The sequence below is a fragment of the Pipistrellus kuhlii genome, unplaced genomic scaffold, assembly GCF_014108245.1.
Source record: "Pipistrellus kuhlii isolate mPipKuh1 unplaced genomic scaffold, mPipKuh1.p scaffold_m20_p_4, whole genome shotgun sequence".
NCBI lineage: Eukaryota > Metazoa > Chordata > Mammalia > Chiroptera > Vespertilionidae > Pipistrellus > Pipistrellus kuhlii.
The window spans coordinates 71,995,573-72,013,751 of NW_023425540.1; the positions used below are offsets into that span (position 1 = coordinate 71,995,573).

The 18,179-nt window shown below is 47.0% G+C and overlaps 1 protein-coding gene across 15 annotated transcripts in view; it reads left to right on the plus strand.

Annotated features, from left to right (window-relative positions):
- The window catches only part of CUX1 (cut like homeobox 1), a 349,872-nt gene that overhangs the window by 244,802 nt on the left and 86,891 nt on the right, over positions 1 to 18,179 (plus strand). For all 15 annotated transcript variants that reach the window (XM_036408962.2, XM_036408954.2, XM_036408960.2 and 12 more), the window contains 2 exons: positions 7,041 to 7,089; positions 14,747 to 14,851. In XM_036408962.2, the coding sequence (XP_036264855.1) occupies positions 7,041 to 7,089; positions 14,747 to 14,851 (154 nt within the window). The remainder of the gene's footprint in view (positions 1 to 7,040; positions 7,090 to 14,746; positions 14,852 to 18,179) is intronic.

Below are 18,179 nucleotides of genomic sequence, written 5' to 3' on the forward strand. Positions count from 1 at the left end.
TGCCAGACAGCTTCACCTCTGCCCTACACCCCTAACAACACAGAGGGGCCTTAACGCAGGTGGGAAGGACAGGACTGGGCATACAGATGAGGGTTGTCACGAAAACCTTTCCCCAGAAAATGCTTGCTCCTCCTCACCTCCCTCCTAACCCTCCCAATTAGAGTTTGCTGAGACCTAGTTTGTGTCCAGCTCTGTGCTGGGCATGAGGATACCAGGTGAGCCAGCCCAGCTGCCCTGCCCTCCAGGACCTCACATTGGACAAAAAGAAGCCAGATGCTTCTTGGTCTTTATATACTTTTTTCCCTCTAAGGCAGTTGTTACCTTCTTTTTCTAAGGCTATTAAAAGTGGTAAGAAAAGTGAATTATTTTCCTTCTGCAAAAACAACTTAGAGACTCCTTAAAAGTCATATTTATAGTTTGACAATATACCTGCCTACTTTTTGCTCTTTAAAATACCAGACAGTGAATTGTTGCTTGTGCAGAACAGAGTGGACTTCAGGTAGCACAGATGTTAGTTTGCATATTTGATTAACCAGTATTTAATGGGTGCCTGCTTTGTTCTCTGGGATTATAACAGTAAGTCAACAAGTAATCAATATACAAACAAGACTTTGAGACAGGAATAATAGGGTAATAAAAATAAAGCGAGTGGATGATGGGGAATGAGGCTGCCAGGAGACCTTTCAGAGGATGGCCACGAGAGCTGAGACCTGGATGGTGACAGCAGCTGCTGTGGAGACCTCAACAGAGAGGTAGCCATGGGGACCAGCATGGTGACTTCAGGGAACAGAGTAGGACTCAAGAGACTGAAGAGCTACAGAAAGAAATTTACTGTTGATTGAGCTACAGAAGGAAATTTACACAGAATGTGTATTACTAATCGGCAGTAAAAAACACATCTGCAAGAAACAAAATAAACCTCAATACAATGGCTCTGATGAGAAAGCAGTTCTTGCACTTAGGTTTCTTTGTTGGGAAGGCTAGATTGTTTGACACATGGGAAATAAATCTGGAAAAGGAGGTGTTTGGGGGAGGTCATTCTATAATCATCTGTTGACCTGTTTCCTGCAGAATCCAGGCCCACAGTGAGGATGAGAGGATCTTGACTCAGAAGCACTTTGGGTCTGACTGGGAGGGAGGGAGCCAAAAGAAGTTCCTGGAATCACCAGCCCATCTAAGGCAGACTGGACTTGAACACTAACCCCCATGGGAATGCATCCGAGGGAAGGATTAGTCCGTGCAGAAGATGCCCCAGACCTCATGGGAGAGGAAGTGTTGAGAGATGCAGGGCCTGGCGGAGGCCGCCTTGGGGAGCTCCCCCGGGTGCAGACACTAAGGGGCTGGCCTGCCAGGCGGTGAGATTTAGATTGTACAGGTGGGATATAGGTGTAGGGTTTTCTTTTTAAGAGTAATATTGTCAAATCTGTGATAGCTCACTTTGTCTACAAAGAGAAGGAAATGCTATAAAAAGTGTTTTTGTATGACTTCGCCTGACAAAGATAAGACAAATAAGGTCAATCCCGTATATAAATATTTATGACAAAATACTAAATAAAATATTAGCAAATAGAATTCAAGAGGACATTAAATGTGTAATACACCACAACCAAACGGGAGCAGATAACTGTCTGTATAATTTACCACTTTAGTGGGCCAGAGGAGAAAAACCATTTAATTAGCTCCATAAATGCTTAAAAGGTACTTAATGAGATCAATATCCATCTTTTATTAAAGAGTCTTAATAAAATAGGAACAGTTGGATATTTCATTAACAAAATAGGAACATAGATATTTAAAGTCCAAAATCAGGAACGTGCTTAATGGTGAAATTTCCGATGCATCGCCATTGAAGCCAGACATCAGGCAGGGGTCCCCTGTGTCACTCTTGCTGTGATGTGGTCTGGAAGAGCTGATCAGTGCCATCAGCCAGGAGAAATAAATCGGAGGCATAAAAGGGACAGGAAGAGACCAGCCTATCATGTGCAGATGAGGGCTCAGGGTACCGTGAAAGCCCAGGGGAGCACCCACAAAGCTGTTACAGTGTTAAAGGTACCCACCACAGCATGATTTTTTTGCCTAGAAGGTTGTTGCTCTCTCAGCACCAACAAACTTGTCTTCATCTTCCAGAATACAGACCATGTCCTCTCCTCCATGACACTCGCCCTCCTCATGTTTGCAAAGCACTTAAGATGTACAGGTATATGGTCAGTGTACTAGTAATAAGGCAAATAAATAACCAGTGCTACTAAGTAAGCACTGCTATCTCTACTTGGGACATTTGCTTCCCCATCAGCTGTGGCACATAGTAGGTGCTCAGTAGGCACTGAGCAGAGACTGCCCCTCCATCCCCAGCCTAGTCTGTGACCCACACCCGTTGGGGGGGTGGGGGGGGTCAGTGCCTGTGCACGAGGAGGGCACAGTGCCACCTCCTCCGGGTACGGTCCTGCCTGGCTCTCACATGTGACTCAGAGCAGGCTTTCCTTGTGAGATCAGACTTCTGCACTGTGCCCAGCTCCTCATCTGTGTGCCCAGGCGGGACAGAGAGACATGGCCTTTCCTGAGGACGCCCATCCCCATTAAGGAGATTTTAGACCCACAGCCACGGAACCTTCCTCCATGCCTGGCCCTCTGGCCACCTCCTTTTCATACTGCCCTTTCTGATGCTGGTCCAGTGAGCCCACTGCGTCTCCTCTGCTGCCTTTTACTAGGAGAGCCTGGCCGGGTGTGCAGCTTGTCAGGAAAGCGGTCACCTTCCTGACAGCTGAGGCCGTCAGATGCAGCATCCAGGTGGAAGGGGGAGATCTCCTTTATTGCACATGCTGGAGCTTTTTGGCTTTTAATTTTTAAAGCAGGGAAGATTAATCTTTAGCTATTTCTTCTTTTGATGCTCAAGAACTTTATAATCTAGAATTGAGACTTTTGACTTGGGTCCAAGAAGACACACTGACCTTTGAAGGCCACCAAGGACACTGCTCTAACTGCTTGTAGATGTACTTGGTTTTAACAGATCCTGATGACAGCATGAGCATTCAGGTATTGAAATATGCCCCAGCCTTGCCTTGGTGCCATCCCTTGGCACTTGGGGCTAGTGTGAAAGTAAACACAGAGTTCCTAGTGTGGATATCATCTCCCTTCCATCCACCTTGGCCACGTCCTTTCGAGTTCCTCATCAAAATGGTGTGCTAGTGCAGAGAATACCCTGAAGTGATCCGCAGGGAACTGACTGAATGAACCAAATAGTCTAGGCCAAGCTGAAATTACCCGCTCTTTGAAGTCGGAGCGGAACATAATGCCGTGCAGGTTAATAGATCAGTGAGAGCTGTTTTGTTGGCTCGTAAAGAGGTGAGAGAACTAAATTTTTATAATAAATAGTTTTGCTGAGCAAACAGTATGTGCTGTTATTATGGACTTTGGAAAATAAATGATTTTAGACTAATGTCAGGCTCCAGATCCTAATGTGGTAGTTGGGTCTTCAAAATGAAAAGAATGAAAAACCTTCAGAATATTGTTGACACTCACTCTGTGAAAGCACATGGCATTTAATTCATTACTGCACTTTTCAGATAACGTAGTTGTAGCATTAACCTCTGGGCATTTTCGTGTTACTTACTAGTATTGAGGGCAGTTTGTCTGGGAGGATTCATTCTGTTGGGAGGGCAGAGGCAGCAGCTTGGAGAGAGGAGTGCTTTGCACAGTCTCAGTAGTAAATGTGTTCTAAGATGAGACCAGCACAGACGATCAGGATCCTCGTCTGCAAGTGCCAGTGGCTGCACTTCCCATCTTCAAAACCCCCATCGCACCGAAATACCTGGCTAGATGTTTTTTTATCACAAGCCTATAGACTTTAAAAAGCAATAGTTGGCGTTTTCGCTGCCCACTGCTCCCTGGTTCCTTCCATTGTCTCCTCCTGTGGCTTCTGGTCCATTCTGTGAGTGGGAGCTACAGCCCCCTGGGCCCTGCTGTCATGAGGATACCTGGTGCTGAATAGCCCTGCCTTTTCACAGCAGAGCTCAGTGCTGTCATTATCGTGTGAAAGCTTTGGAAATCTGAGAGTTGCTCTTGTAATGAAAGGTAAGTGCAATAGTTGTTATCACATTCAATATTTTGGTCAGTTTAGTGGTTGCTTAGTAACTAAAGTTAAACTAACCACAAGATGGAAAAACTTGAAATTCACTTCCAGGGATTGCCTCACTCTGACTGCCGAGAAGGCACCTTTCTGTTTAATTGTGACTAATTCTTTATAAGGGAATTGAAACCTTTTGGAAATGGTGCGTTGTTTTCTGGATACTAGGCATACTAATGAGCACCCAAAACCGCTCACTATCTGAGGAGGCTCTCAAGCCCATCCAAGTCCCCTAAATCTGGTAGAATTTGTCCCCACGGGTCCCCACCTTGCTGCTAGCTCTAGGGAAAGCCAGGCCCCTCAGAACCCCTCTCTTCTCTAGCCTCAGCTTGTGTCTGACCCTATATTGGCCCCTTGGCCAATGGCAGAGCCAGGCGAGGATTGAGCAGTGGATAAAAACAGACAGCCACACCTCTCCCCCTTCAGATCCAGGATTGGGAATTCCCAGAGAATTAAAGGTGAAGTTCTAGCCAGAGGATCTTCCTGGTGGAGGGGAGTTATCAGTGATTCCTCTGGGCCCTGCAGTCATCTCTCTCTCCTTTCTTCACTCAGCAAAGTACGTTGAACACCTGCTGTGTGTCTTTCTCCTTTATTTTATCCCTAGAGACAGAGCAGGGCCTGCCTCTCTGTCCTCCCCCCGTTTACACTGCCAGAAAGAGTAGCGGTACCCCCAAGGAAAGCCAAGCCCCAGAAGAAAACATCCCTCTGTAGGGACAGACTCCCCTCTCCCCCCAATAAAAACAAAAACAACAATAGTATGTGTGATCTGACAGGAGTACAAAATAAAGCATGAGAAATATTCTCAAGAAAAGAATGGAAGATAATAGCAACATAAAGCAAAAACAAGGAATAATTTTTTTTTAAAGTGAATGAAGTAGAAATAGATATGAAAAACCGAATAACTAAACTAAGGAACAAAAGAAACAAGGTAAATTATAGGACGAATACAGCTACAATTGGATCAAATTGAAGAACTACCCCAAAAGCATCAAGAAAGGATAAGGAAAGGTTAAATGATGTGGAGGACAGAAGTAGATGTGCAACCAAATCCAAAATAATAGTTCCAAACAAAGCAGAAGAACTATTTCAATGACAGATAAATCAGCCAGAATTAAAGGAAGATGAGCGTGCTCATTGGGGACCCAACAGGAGTGATTAGGAAAAAAACTTTTGCCAAGGCCCACGCTCAGGATCTCTGCTCACTCAGCCAGGCCCTTCCCCACCCAGTGGCCTGGTCCTGCAGCCAGTTCCCCTCATCTGCTGAAGAGAGAAGTGAGACACCACCTATAGGGTGGTTTTGTGTGTGTGTGTGTGTGTGTGTGTTTTAATGTATTCAACAGCTACATGTTTCCATCCTTCTCTTGTAAAAAACACGGTACTGGCAAGATCTGCAGGAGCCACGGCTATATGTGCCCCTCCCGTAGCCCTGCCCTGGGCCAGGAAACTTGCAGGTGTAGGAAATGTGCATGGCACGAGAGTGAATGAATGAATGATTCCAGTAGCGAGGGAACTTTGCCAGGTAGATCCGGACTTTGTAAATACATATGAATAACTGTTTGATTGAAGAACAAAACTGTGTTTAAAAGTTAGGATTTGCCTTAAGAAGAGTTTGTTCACTTTTTATATCATCTTGTACCCAGTGGAATGGCACTTTATCAGCAGGTTGTCAAGATAGCAGCTCTCTGTACTGACTGTCAGGTATCCTTTTCTGTCCTGTTTTAGACCCTTCACACCTTTAATTATTTTTTTTTTTATCCTTTGTCGTCATTTGATTATCTTTTCTTTGGCAGAGCAGTTTTTCTGAAATCTTGGAGGTTTCCGTTTCAGATGATGCGGCGAGATGTTTAGTAATTTAAGCTGCACCCCCCCTCCCCCAACCCACCCCCTTTCACCTAGTATTTTCACCGAAGAGGCCCAGTCGGGGTGTTTGTCTTCCAAAGACACTGCCTTCTTCACGAAGTCATCCTAAAAATAACTGCACTTAACTAGGACATTTTATGAATTGTTTCAGACTTTTCTCAGACCATTCTGAAAGCAGGATACTATTTCAGACAGATACAATGAGCCTTGAACCTGATCACACACAAGGCATCTGTTACCCCATCCGAACTGCGGGGAGTTGATAAGATTGCCTCAAATCGCAGTGTGCGACTAAAGGCTAAAAGAGCTTTGGGTGCAGCAAACAGCAAAACGGACCAGCCCAGGGGCTGAATATAGAAGTTTGGGGCAGTGACTTGCCAGGGTGCCTAGTTCTAACCTCCCATAGACTTTCAAAATGGATCCATATCCTTCTCAATAGGATTCTCAGCATTATTTTCTGTCCCATGATGTTTTAAGTTGGGACCATATTATTGCCTTCAAATTACTCAAGGAAGTACTTTCAAAACAGGGGAGGTGGAGAGAGAAGCACCTGGAACTTCCTGTGTGTGAGCAGGCCAGATGATGGTGGTGAACCCGGGTGGTCTGTAGAGCAGACTGCAGAGTCCACGTCCTGCATTCCTATCCTCCATTCCACTTCTTGTGGTTCTCTCGGTCATAACAAACTTCTACTCATCCTGCAAAACCCAGTTCACATGTGACCTCCAAAGCCTTTTCAGATTCCCTCTCCCAAGAATTCCTTTCTTGTTTTTTCAGACTACTCTGTTCAGAGTTCTATTCAATCTTTTGACAGGACACTGCACTTTATCTGTTTATGGCTCTCTCCCTGACAAGACCAGGAGCACCTCAAGGGCAGGCCCACCTCCTCCCAATGAGCAGTGGTACCCGATCACAGAACTGCATGGCTTCTCTCTCCCCCTACACTTGGGACTCTGCCTGGAATGTGAACCTACAAGTCATTCTGCCAAGTTCAGAACTGTGGGCACCCCGGAGCCTGGCTGGCTCCTGACTAACACGCTCTCTCCCTCTCATCCCCTAGGGCCGATGAAATTGAAATGATCATGACGGACCTTGAAAGAGCAAACCAGGTAGGATGCTTGATGGCTTCCGGGATAAAATCATATTAGCATAGCCATTTGTTGTCATGGAAGATGCTTCTCTCTAAGTTAGAAGCCAGCTATTGTAATTTTTTTACATACAGCTATCAATGTTAACACTTTTCCTGATATCATAGAAATGCATGAAAAAATCACAGGCAAAGTCTTTGATGTGACCCAAGCATCCCAGACGCCCCCTGGTTGGCGATGGTCCACTGGGAAGCGGCTCATACCCGCCTCTGTCCGTGTGGCAGCCACTTGTCTGGAGAGAGCCTTCAGCGGTCAGCCCCCTTCTGGCTGGTACTCAGTTGGCGCAGGTGCCTTTCGGGAAGTCCTCAATAGTGTCTGGCACAAAATAGGCATTCGGTTTTAGGTGGCTCTAAATGCTAAGCTGCCTGGAAGATTTTCCCACCGGTAGAACCGCCATTGGTGCTGCTGTAGTCCTTCCCTGAGGACTCCGTAGAACAATAAAATATTTCTATTCCGCCATTGGTGCTGCTGCTTTGGAAGGAAAGGGCTCTTCCCATTTATCTTCTCTATTTGTGGAGAGAAATAGCCAAAGTCATGATATTTCTCAGCCCTAGACTGCACAGGCCACGGCCTCCCCCCACGCTCAGGCGGACAGCTGGGCAGCCGCAGCACAGGAAAGCATAGAGCTGTGCCTCCGCGGCCAGCATACACAGCCCCACAGGGTGGAAGTCCTTTCTGGGTCTGTGGCCACTGCTCCCCATCTTCCGCAAGTTCCAGAGGGTGCCCGCCCCTTGGCTGGCATTGCTTACTCAGACCAATAAAATCACCCTTAACTGTGAATAAAATGTGAAGGTCAGTTTATGCATAAGAATAATCCCAGGGTGTGTGAATTTCTTCTTTCTTAAAGGAAAACTTTGTGGGTTCTGTATTGTATTCCCACATTCACCACTGAGGACCTTGGGCCTGGCTCATAGTAGGCACTCAGTAAAGATGTGTGGAATGAAGTGCCTGAGATAGCGTTACTATATGTAGTTATCGTGGTAATGGCAGAAAGAGCTGCCAATTCCTGAGTAACTTATTCTGTGCTACTTTGCCTGGCTCTGTTCTAAGCACCTCACATGAACGGAGTCACCGCAGCCCACTGAGATCAGTGATGTTATGATCCCCATTTTACAGATGAGGAAACCAAGGTCAGTGGCTGCTCATTGCAGAGCCGGGCCTGGAGCCTTTCTCTTCGCCAGCTCACTAGGAACAGGCCACAGAACAAGGGCCTCCTTTGCCCCTCTTTCAAATGGTCTTGTTTCCCAAGTTCACCCATTCACACAACTCCTTCTGTAAAAGCACTGCTTCTGCTTCACCTTCCGATGGTGCTTAAGTATTTACCTTTACTTAAGCTAATCAACTTGGGTCTCTGTTTTCACTCGGCAACACTCAACTTTGCAGAGACCTTAACTCAAAAGTAGTTACTGGAAGGTTCACCTTCTCTGTCACAGGATTGCCATTTGTGTTTTCTCAAATTCCCACCCATCCACTCTCCCCAGTCTGGGTGCCTCCTCTTTTGATGGCACTGATTTTTGCAGCAGAAAACCTTATTCTGTGAATGTCAAATGTAGTCTGAGGCAGCCCCCAGGTTCTACAGAAGTTTGGCCAAGTTGATGCAATTCTCAAGGACTGAGGTCACCCGAGTAGGTCTCAGTTCTAGAAGACAGCAGGCAGGGAGGAAGAGAAAGGTCCCCTCCAAAGAGACACTTGGTTCATTTCCCAACTCGGTACTTCCTGCCTATGTAGCCTCAAACAAGTCTCTTAGCTACAACTTGCATTTCTCTTATTTTTTTTCTTTATTTTTTTAAGAAAAAATATGAACTTTGAGGACATTACCCTAGAAAGTCATAAAAAGACAAACACTATGATCCCATTTATATGAAGTCCCTGAAGTAGTCACATTCACAGAGTTTAGAGCGGTGGGTGCCAGGCACTGGGGGAGCTTGTGGGGAGTTGTTTGATGGGTACAGAGTTTCAGTTTGGGAAGATGAAAAGGTAGTAGGATTTGGTTGCCCAACAGTATAAATGTGCTTAACATACTAAACTATATGTTTAACAATGGTTACGATGGTAAATTTCATGTTATCTGTATTTTACCATAATAAAAATTTTAAGAATTTTTTTTAATATATTTTATTGATTTTTTACAGAGAGGAAGAGAGAGGGACAGAGAGCTAGATACATCGATGAGAGAGAATCATCGATCAGCTGCCTCTTGCACATCCCCCACGGGGGATGTGCCCGCAACCAAGGTACATGCCCTTGACCGGATTTGAACCTGAGACCTTTCAGTCCGCAGGCCTATGCTCTATCCACTGAGCCAAACCGGTTTCGGCAAATTTTAAGAAATTTTTAAGTGAGAAGAAAGGAAGGAGAGAATGCTAACTAGTACTTTCTTTGCAAGATGGTTTATAAAGATTAAAAGTAAAATGCCTGGGTCAGTAGTAGGCGCTTATATAAAGATTCATCTTATAGTTGCTAAAGAAGCACAGGTTTGGTGGGAGAATTATAAAGCCTGTTCTGGGGAAATCTGAGTATGGTAGGGTGGGGAGAGGCATTGGAGAGCTCTAACCAGCAACTCGGGGTGAGTTACTAGCCCAGAAGAAATCATTGCAGCCTCAGGCTACTTTAATAGAAATAGTTTCTAGAATGAAGGAGGTGGTGATTCTACACAACCTGCAACAATTAGTTCATCCCTAGGGAATAAGAATTTATCCTGGAAATCACACTGTAAGGAAAGCAAGTACATGGAATTCATTCAGAGTCTCCTTTGGCGGCCAGGACAGGGAAGGGACCCTAACACAAAAGACACCATGAGGTTTGGGGATTTCCTGACCTTTGGGGAGCAGAAACAACAGAAGGACTCAACACCAAGCTCCAGAGGAATAATTCAGGAATGTGGGATGCTGAAAGATTACACAGGGGAAGGCCTAGTCTGAGGACATGATAAGTTGTGTCCTTGTAGCTACTCAGGGCTGGCCAGGAGAAGGGTCTGGCTGTTTCATGGCTGAGTTCAGAGGCTGGTGGAAGGGAGTGAGCTCCCTGTCACCAGAATTGTTCAGGCCAATGCTGGCCAACTGTCACTGAGAATATGAGATGGGGCATCAGACAGAGTATAAACGGACAGAAGGATTGAACTAGGTGGCTCAGGGGGTAGACAGGAACGACTCACAAGGAGAAAAACTCCCCAGGGAGGCATGAGGACGCATACAGGCAGACGAGGAGGGACATGATGAGCTCTGGGTGTTTAGGCCATTCCATAAGCCAGAACCAGAGGCTCAGAGAGGAAGAGTGTGCCTAGAGCAAGGGATCCAGCCAGGTGTGTGGAGGACCTCATCCTGAGAGCAGTGCAGAATCGTGGTGGAAGTAAGATATCAGATGAATCCTAGAAGGATCACTCTGGCTATCCACTGGAGAGTGAATGGGAGTAGAAAGACCAGAAGCCAGGGGGACAGTAAGCAGCTGTTGTGATAGGTCAGGACGAAGAAGACATGGGCCTGTAGTGAGGCGGTCCCAGTGGAGCTGAGTGGAGATGGGCAGGGCAGGAGGAGGTCTGCCGAGGGCCACACACCAGCATGGGCACAGCCAGACATCTGGTCCAGCCGCCTTTCCCATTCCCATCAGGGGAAACCCCCAGGAGGAGCAGTTTACTAGTTCATTGGTATATAACATTATTTTTGCTCAAGCTTTATAGTCACGGTGCTCTACTGAGACTTGAAGCTCCATTTTATTGCTGAAGTGCTTTTGTGTCTTGTGTAGAAAAGTAGAAGAGGGTCCCATCAGTGAGGTCCCGGTCTCATTCGCACCTATTTGTTAAACTTCAAGGCACTTGCATTAATACTGTCGTAATTGGTGGCAATAAAGGTTCAGAACCTTTGAAGCTTCATAGGAAATAAGAAACCACAACTGTGCACTCTCCAACCACATGAAATGCTGTCTGTGGGCCTAGTGACTGGGTCGGCTTCTCTGGCTGCGCCTCCACCCGCCCCTCCTTTCAGAGCAGCCACAACAGGGCGGGAGGACGTTCTCCCAGTGAGTGCTCCCCCTCCTGCCCACCTGCCTGATGGTTAGGGAGGAGACTACCCCAGGTGGTGGTTCAGTCGGGAACCACAGTTTAACTCCATTAAGGAGAAGGAGTCAAGATTTAGAGAAATGCAAGAAGAACTCAATGCAAGACGTGGCATTTTTTTTTTTTAACCAAATTTTCCGTGTTCTGATGGGGAGTTTGAATCCCAGATCTCCCATTTCCTACCCATGTGGCCTTGAGAAAATCCTCAGTCTCCCAGCACATGCTTCCCCACCTACAGACTGAGGTAATCACTCACACCTCTGAGAGAGGCCCCACTCATCAAGCCCCCATTCATACAGCAAATACTTGTGAGCACCTGCTGCGAGCAGGCCTTGTTGGAGGTGCTGGTCTCATCTGGGCTCTTTGCCAGTAAGTTAGCCATGTGTGCACCCCTGGTCACTCCTTGGGTCTCCTGGGAACATTGGTTTCTTCGTGTGATGAATTGGGCTTCCAGCCCAGGTCAGGTGGGCCTCAAAGGCCTGGGGCCACCCCTGGGGCGGGAGGAGATAGGGAAATTGGCTCCTCTGGCTTTCCTGAAGTTGTGATTCAGACCATGACAAGTAAGGTTTACAGGTTGGCCTTGGTGTAGTTCCAGCGTTCAGCCTGGCTGCCCTGAGAAAGAAATCCAAACCGATACGCACTGAGCCCTGGAAGCATGGCTGCAGGCCTGTGCGGGGACTTTGGTCTGGGACACGTGGCAGTAAGCTTCTCAGGAGAGCTTCCGGAGCTCTCTCCGATGGAGTCACTGACGTGGGGTCGCCTCAGGGCTCCAGCTCCTCTTTTACTTCCAGCATTTACTCTCACTTCTCAGAAAAGTAAAGAAAGTAAGCAACAGCCAGAAAGCGAAATCTCCCGGGAGTTCAGCTCAGGCAAGGCGCTATTCTTATCATGGGGTGGCCACTAAATCACACCCAGGGCTGTCGCCAGCTGCCTGTGGGAGCCCTGGCGTTGGTCCCCAGGCTCTACCTGGGGACAGGGGAGGAGGGGCCCCACCAGTGGAAACAGAATGGAATGTCTGTCTCATAGCAGTCACATCTCTGTGTTTAGGGTTCTAGATCAGAAAACAGCACCAGAGTTTTCCATCTCCTGCCATTGATTCCAGTTCTAGAAACAATCAGGCCTTATCTGATAGGTCTGTGGACATTGGGAAGATGGGAGACCCCAGAAACAAGTGGCACCACGCTGCTGACCCAGCATAGTACCCCTTTCTGCCTCAGATGCCAAAGATGGGACTAAATTTACAACTACAGAATCTCCCTGTCTCAGCCACTCTCAGTCCTGTTTTATTTTCAGTTGCTCAGTTTTGTCCATGTTTGGCTACACAAACCACCTCAATTAATTTTTATTGTTGTTTTGTTTTTTATGTACTCAAGGTATAAAGCCTAAATAAATAATATATATCCTAAACAATCACAAAGCTGCAGTGGAGTAACCAGGCCCCAAGCCAAATGTGATTAGTGGATGTGACCGGCATGGAAAGGTCACAGAGCCACTCTGTACATGAACTTGGAAACGAAATAAAGTACAGCAGCTCTGGAGAAATTATGCAAACTGAGGGTGAAATCATTAACAGCTAGATCCCTGTCCTGTGAGCCACTGGCCTTTGATGAGACAGCACTCTGCTCCAAGCAGCTAAATGCTTGCGTGAGATCCTGGTCGGCGGCCTCCTGCCCAGGCTGCCCAGCCCCGGTGGTTCCGGAGCCAGCGTTGCCAGGCAGGGTGGGCAGTGATGCTGCTGCTTGCTGCTACCAGCACACCTCCTCCACCTGGCTAAGAAATCGGTTTCCTAGGCAGAGAGACTAGAACTGTGTCAAAATGTACCTTATTCCTGGAAAGGCATGGAGACATTTTGCCCAAGTTTAGCTAACTAGAAAGTGACGAGTAAACTTTCTGTAATAGGACATCAGAAGAAACTTGGAGTGGCACATTTAGATATCACCTTGGGGGAATCTTTCTCACTGAGAAGACTTTCCTGCAGTTAGCATAAACCAGAAACCACCTTGCCATCTTCACCACACGGTCACATTGCCGCCTCTCCTGGTGGGCGCTTCTACAGGCTCTGGAGCAGAGAGCGAGGGAGGCGGCTCCCGAACACAGACAGGCCCGGCCAGGCGCTGGGCGAATTCGATTGAATGCAATTCCAAGAGTTCAGGGAGAGGCAGGGCAGGCGGCCATCAGCACCACCCTGGCAGAAGTAACTGCTCTTGGGAATATCCTAATTTGTCTGTAGGCAGAGCAGATAGATTTGTGCTGCCGTCACATGATGGGATAAAGCTGCCAGCCCGTTCTTATTCAGCAAGATTGATCAGCAAGTACTGGGGCAGGCTAACTTCTTGTTTCTCTTTTTCAGTCTTTCCTAGCAATTAGCAGACACAGAACATCACACCACAAAATGAGGAAAACACATGAAATAGCCCTGCTCAGCCAGGCTTTTCTCGTTAATCTTTTCTATTAGCAGAATGTAAGTCTGGTAGAAAGAATGAGCACGGTATTTCTCAGCCTGCGTGTCCAATGTGAACCAGCTACCATTTCTCACCCACCTTGGAGTTTCATCTCATTGTAATTGTAAAATCAAGACAAGCCCATTAATAAAACCTTTCTGAATGAGCTCTGTGTACCGTGCACTTCTGCAGATGTTAATCCTTGCAAGGTCTCTGAGAGCGTGGTGGCGGTTCAGTTTTGGAGGTTGGAAGGTGGAAGCTTAGTTAGATAACTGGCCCTGGTCCCTCTCTCCCCAAATGCCCAACCTCTGCCCCCTGCACCACAGTGCCCTCTCCTGTGACAGACACCAGGGTGACCTATTCTTTCCCTTCAGTGGGAAATCCTGATTGGCTGTCCAGTGGCATTGATTTTCTTGGCGGAATTACATGCAAATGGTAGAAGTGTTGACTCATTTCTCTTTGGACCTCCTTCCTGTAGTCAGCTCTGTTCCTCCCCACCCCCAGTGAGCCTGGGCCACTTCCTGCTTCTGGCCCCAAATCAGCGTGCTGGCTGGAATGGCTGCATCGGCATTAGAAAACTTTGTCGGGTGAAGGGTTAAATGTGTTGAAATAAGCCTGGCCCTCACAAAAGAAGTGGCATTTACACCCTGTACATTTATGGAAATACTTGCCGAAGGAAAACAACCACAACATTGTGCATGTTTTTAGGAAGAGAATGGCCAGAGTGTCTTTAATTCACTGTTTACCCGTGAGAATTACTCCCAGGAGTAATCCTGCAATAAAATCTTCTTGGTCTATGAGAAGAGAAAGAAATTGAATCAAAAGACTCCATTTCCTCTTGTATTTATTCAGTCTGGGAAATTCAGTGGGCCGGAGCATTACTATCAGCAGGGGATTCCTTGCTCCTAGCGTTAAATTACTGTCATAATCGCTCAATTATTTCTTCCTTGTACTGTTTAAAATAAAAATCCATCACATTCTATGTTTTTTTCCAGCATTTATTAGGTTGAGTGTTTAGGAAAATCAATTACAGTCAGTCAGGCATGAATTGATGAATGTTCTTGTAATAATTGTCAGTTGTTAAACTGAATGTACTTTCTCTTCTCACCCTTTTCATTTCCTTCAGAGGGCAGAGGTGGCTCAGAGAGAGGCGGAGACCTTAAGAGAGCAGCTCTCGTCAGCCAACCACTCTCTCCAGCTGGCCTCGCAGATCCAGAAGGCGCCGGACGTGGTGGGTAGCCGGGCCCTGTGGGGACTCTGTCTGCCTGGCATCTGTACCTCTGTTACAGCTGCTTTCTTCCTCTGCTTTTTAACATCCCTTTTTGGACTGTTTTAAGTAACACTGCTGCCTTGGTGGGGAATGCTTTTAACAATTCGGGGATGGAACTTGTTATAGAGTCGAAGGAAGTTTTGCTGATTCTGCGTTGATGCTCTGTGGTCAGCGTGACGCCCGCCCAGCGTGGAGGTGGAGACAGATCCCATCACCAAAGGGAACGTTTTCCCAGCGAGACTTGTGGGGTGGCGGCTGGCAGATGGGTGGAGATCTGAAACTGGAGCTTTGCCAAAAAATTGGCAGTTTGATCTTCTGAGTGAGAAAATTACTTAACTCCTCTGAGTTAACTCCTCTGAGACCTGAAGAGTGAGAAAAATTTCACGGTGAGCTGAGAAAGCCAAGGGATAATAAGGTAGCACCCACTCTGAGTCAAATCCCCCAAATCTTGCCGGAAGTATAGGCATTCAGGAAGGGTAAGGCTCTCATCCCAGTGCTTTCGCCTTAGTTTTTCTAATATTGATAAAAATTTCTCTTAGCTGGAACTTTCTCAGCTTGATCGGGGCGGCTTATAGCTATCCAATTCCAGAGTCTTTCCTTCAGTGCTGAGCAGTTATATGGAGCAGCATTTAGTAAAGGCCTGGATGTAGGAGCCACGCCTCTGGGTTCAGACCCCACCTCTGTGACTCTGGACAATTCATTTAAACTCCATGAGTCTCAATTTCATCATCTGTAAAATGGGTTTTACAAGGGTTTCAGAAACCTGAGCAAAGCACAAACTGGCACATAATAAGTCCTCAGTAAACCTTAGCAATTGCTTTTATGTGGTTGGCATCATTATCTGTGATTCAGGAGCCCTGGTCTTGAAGCTCAGTTGTGTCACTTTTGTACACACCCGGGGAGTTAAACTTCCTAGCCCTCGGTGTTCCTGTGTGTAGAGTGAGGAATAAGTGATCCTGAGTTGCCTTCATCTCTGACAGCCTATGATGAGTGAAGCGCACTCACAGGTGTCCTTTTCCTTAACACAGAATCACAGAGCCCTTGCTGTGTGCTGGCCCATATAGGCACTGGGAGAGCAAGCAGCCACGAGCCAGGCCCTTCCCAGAGAGCACGATCGAATCAGGAGGCTTGCTGCTGTAGTGAGCATGTGCCAATTGGGCACACGTCAGTTTGACAGCCATTATTCCACCTCCCCCGTAAGTGGGGTTTTGTTATTTCTCTATGGAGGTGAGGAAACGGAAGCTCCATGAATATAAGCCCCAGGTCCAGAGTGCATGCGCCCAGTGGCCACGCCAGGATTCAAGGGTGGGGGAGCTTCTGCCACCTTAGACTAGAACTTTTAAATTATTCCTCAGGAATGAATCTAAAGCAGAGTTTTAGTGCAGGACCTCTTTTCAGAATGGATTTTTGTTTTCTTTCTTGAACATTCAATAAAACAAGATTTAAGTATCTCAGGGTATGGAGAAAAGTTCTTCAACTTAGGGACCATTACATCCTTCATGCTTCATGGATTCTGTTTCTAATTTTACCTGAAATGGTCCTCGGCTTGTTAACATCCCCTCCTCCATGTTTATGTGGACTGGCCCCAGTGTCTCAGAGAGGAAGCCCTCGAAGACGGAGTCAGTGTGGCTTCTCCTGGCCTGCATGGTGAATGCTGGTCCTCAGGAGAACGCCATCCATCCCAATGTGTCCACAAGGCTCCTGAGCTCAGTGCCTTGATTGAAAGCTTTTCTGGCACCATTCTGGGCTGTAGCAAGCAAAACATTTCAGAAGGGAATGGATGTTTTTGCAGGTAGAGTAAGTTGTGGATCCTAGGGGTGCTTAAACACTTCATCATCGGCTAAGTGCTGTGTTTACATGGCACAGGTTCAGTCTTCCAGGAGCGGCCCTGCCAGGCTCCCTCGGGTGTGCATTCCCACAGTCAGCTTAGCCAGCCAGGGAGCAGGCACCGGAAACTGGGCCAGCGGGGGAATGTCTGTTGGGCTTGGCTGGCAGGACTCAGAAGAGAAACAGTAGAGTCTATAGATCTAGCAAAGGCCCAAACCGATCTGCTGGGTGTCGTACCAGAATTGCCAGTTTGTGAAGGTGAGCTACCACTCAGAGTACCTGCTCTGCGTGAGGGGCCCTGCTGGGGCTTTGTGCGGTTGCTTCATTGCTACCTCGTGACACAGATCTTTTGAGGCAGGTTTTAGTGTCCTCATACCACAGGGATGGGAACTGAGAGGCTCAGAGGAGTTAAGTAATTTGCCGAAGATCACCCAGCTAGAAAATGATCAAACTGGCATTCGATCATAAGTTTGTCCTCCAAAGTCTACTCTTTTCCCCACATCCAGTACCCCAGTATACTTGCAGGTCCTTTGTTAGGTAGTTACAAGACAGATATTATTTGTTCACCTTCTTAAACCTAAGCAAACCATAATATTAGGAAGTATACCTGTCTGTCTCTCAGGTGAGTGACACACACTGCATAGACCCAGCCTACCTCAGCAGCTTGGTGTTGGCAGGAATGGAGGTGGCAGTGAGAGAGAAGCAGCCTTCTCTCATCTTTCCTGCCGGAGCAAATAGAGCTATGATCAGCCTCAACTCCAAGGATCTGTCTCGCAGGCTAGGGTCCTAGATGCACCATCATGTCACAATTCGGTTTTCCTCAATTGAATAGCGCTCCTGCATCTAATTCACGTTTAATATGAAAATGGCTGCAGGATAAAAGATGATTATCTAGCTTATTTCAACCTCGATGTCCTAATCTCAGTAGGAGGACTCACTAGACAGTTGCACAACTTGTGATATTTCACACAAGCAGGTTGGGGGAGAGGAGGCAAATGGGTTCAAAGGGATAAAACTTAATGGACTAGTGCGTCAGTAACTTCTGTTTTCTTGTTAATTTTTCCCTTTGGAAATACCACTCCACCCCACCCACCCACACACACACACTATCATCATCTTAAGCCCTTCTTTTTTTTATAATGTCCTTAGACTCTACAGAGTATTCCCACGTATTCTCTCCTGGCTCCTGAGTCATCAGTGCCCTCCATACCTGAGACCCAGCCCCCATGAGGAATGTAGGGGCCCTCACAGGTCTTGGAAGCCTGGAGTCATGGGACAGACTCTCATGACCTCACTCTGGTGCCCACAGGGACCTCTTGTCACTCTTGTCACACACAGGTCCTTTAGAGGCTACAGTCCAAGCCAGGGTTCTGACCCCAAACCCTACCAGAATCACCAGGGAGTCCCAGGCCCTACCTCAGACCCTCTGAACCATGGTTTCCAGGGTGGGGCCCAGAATCCA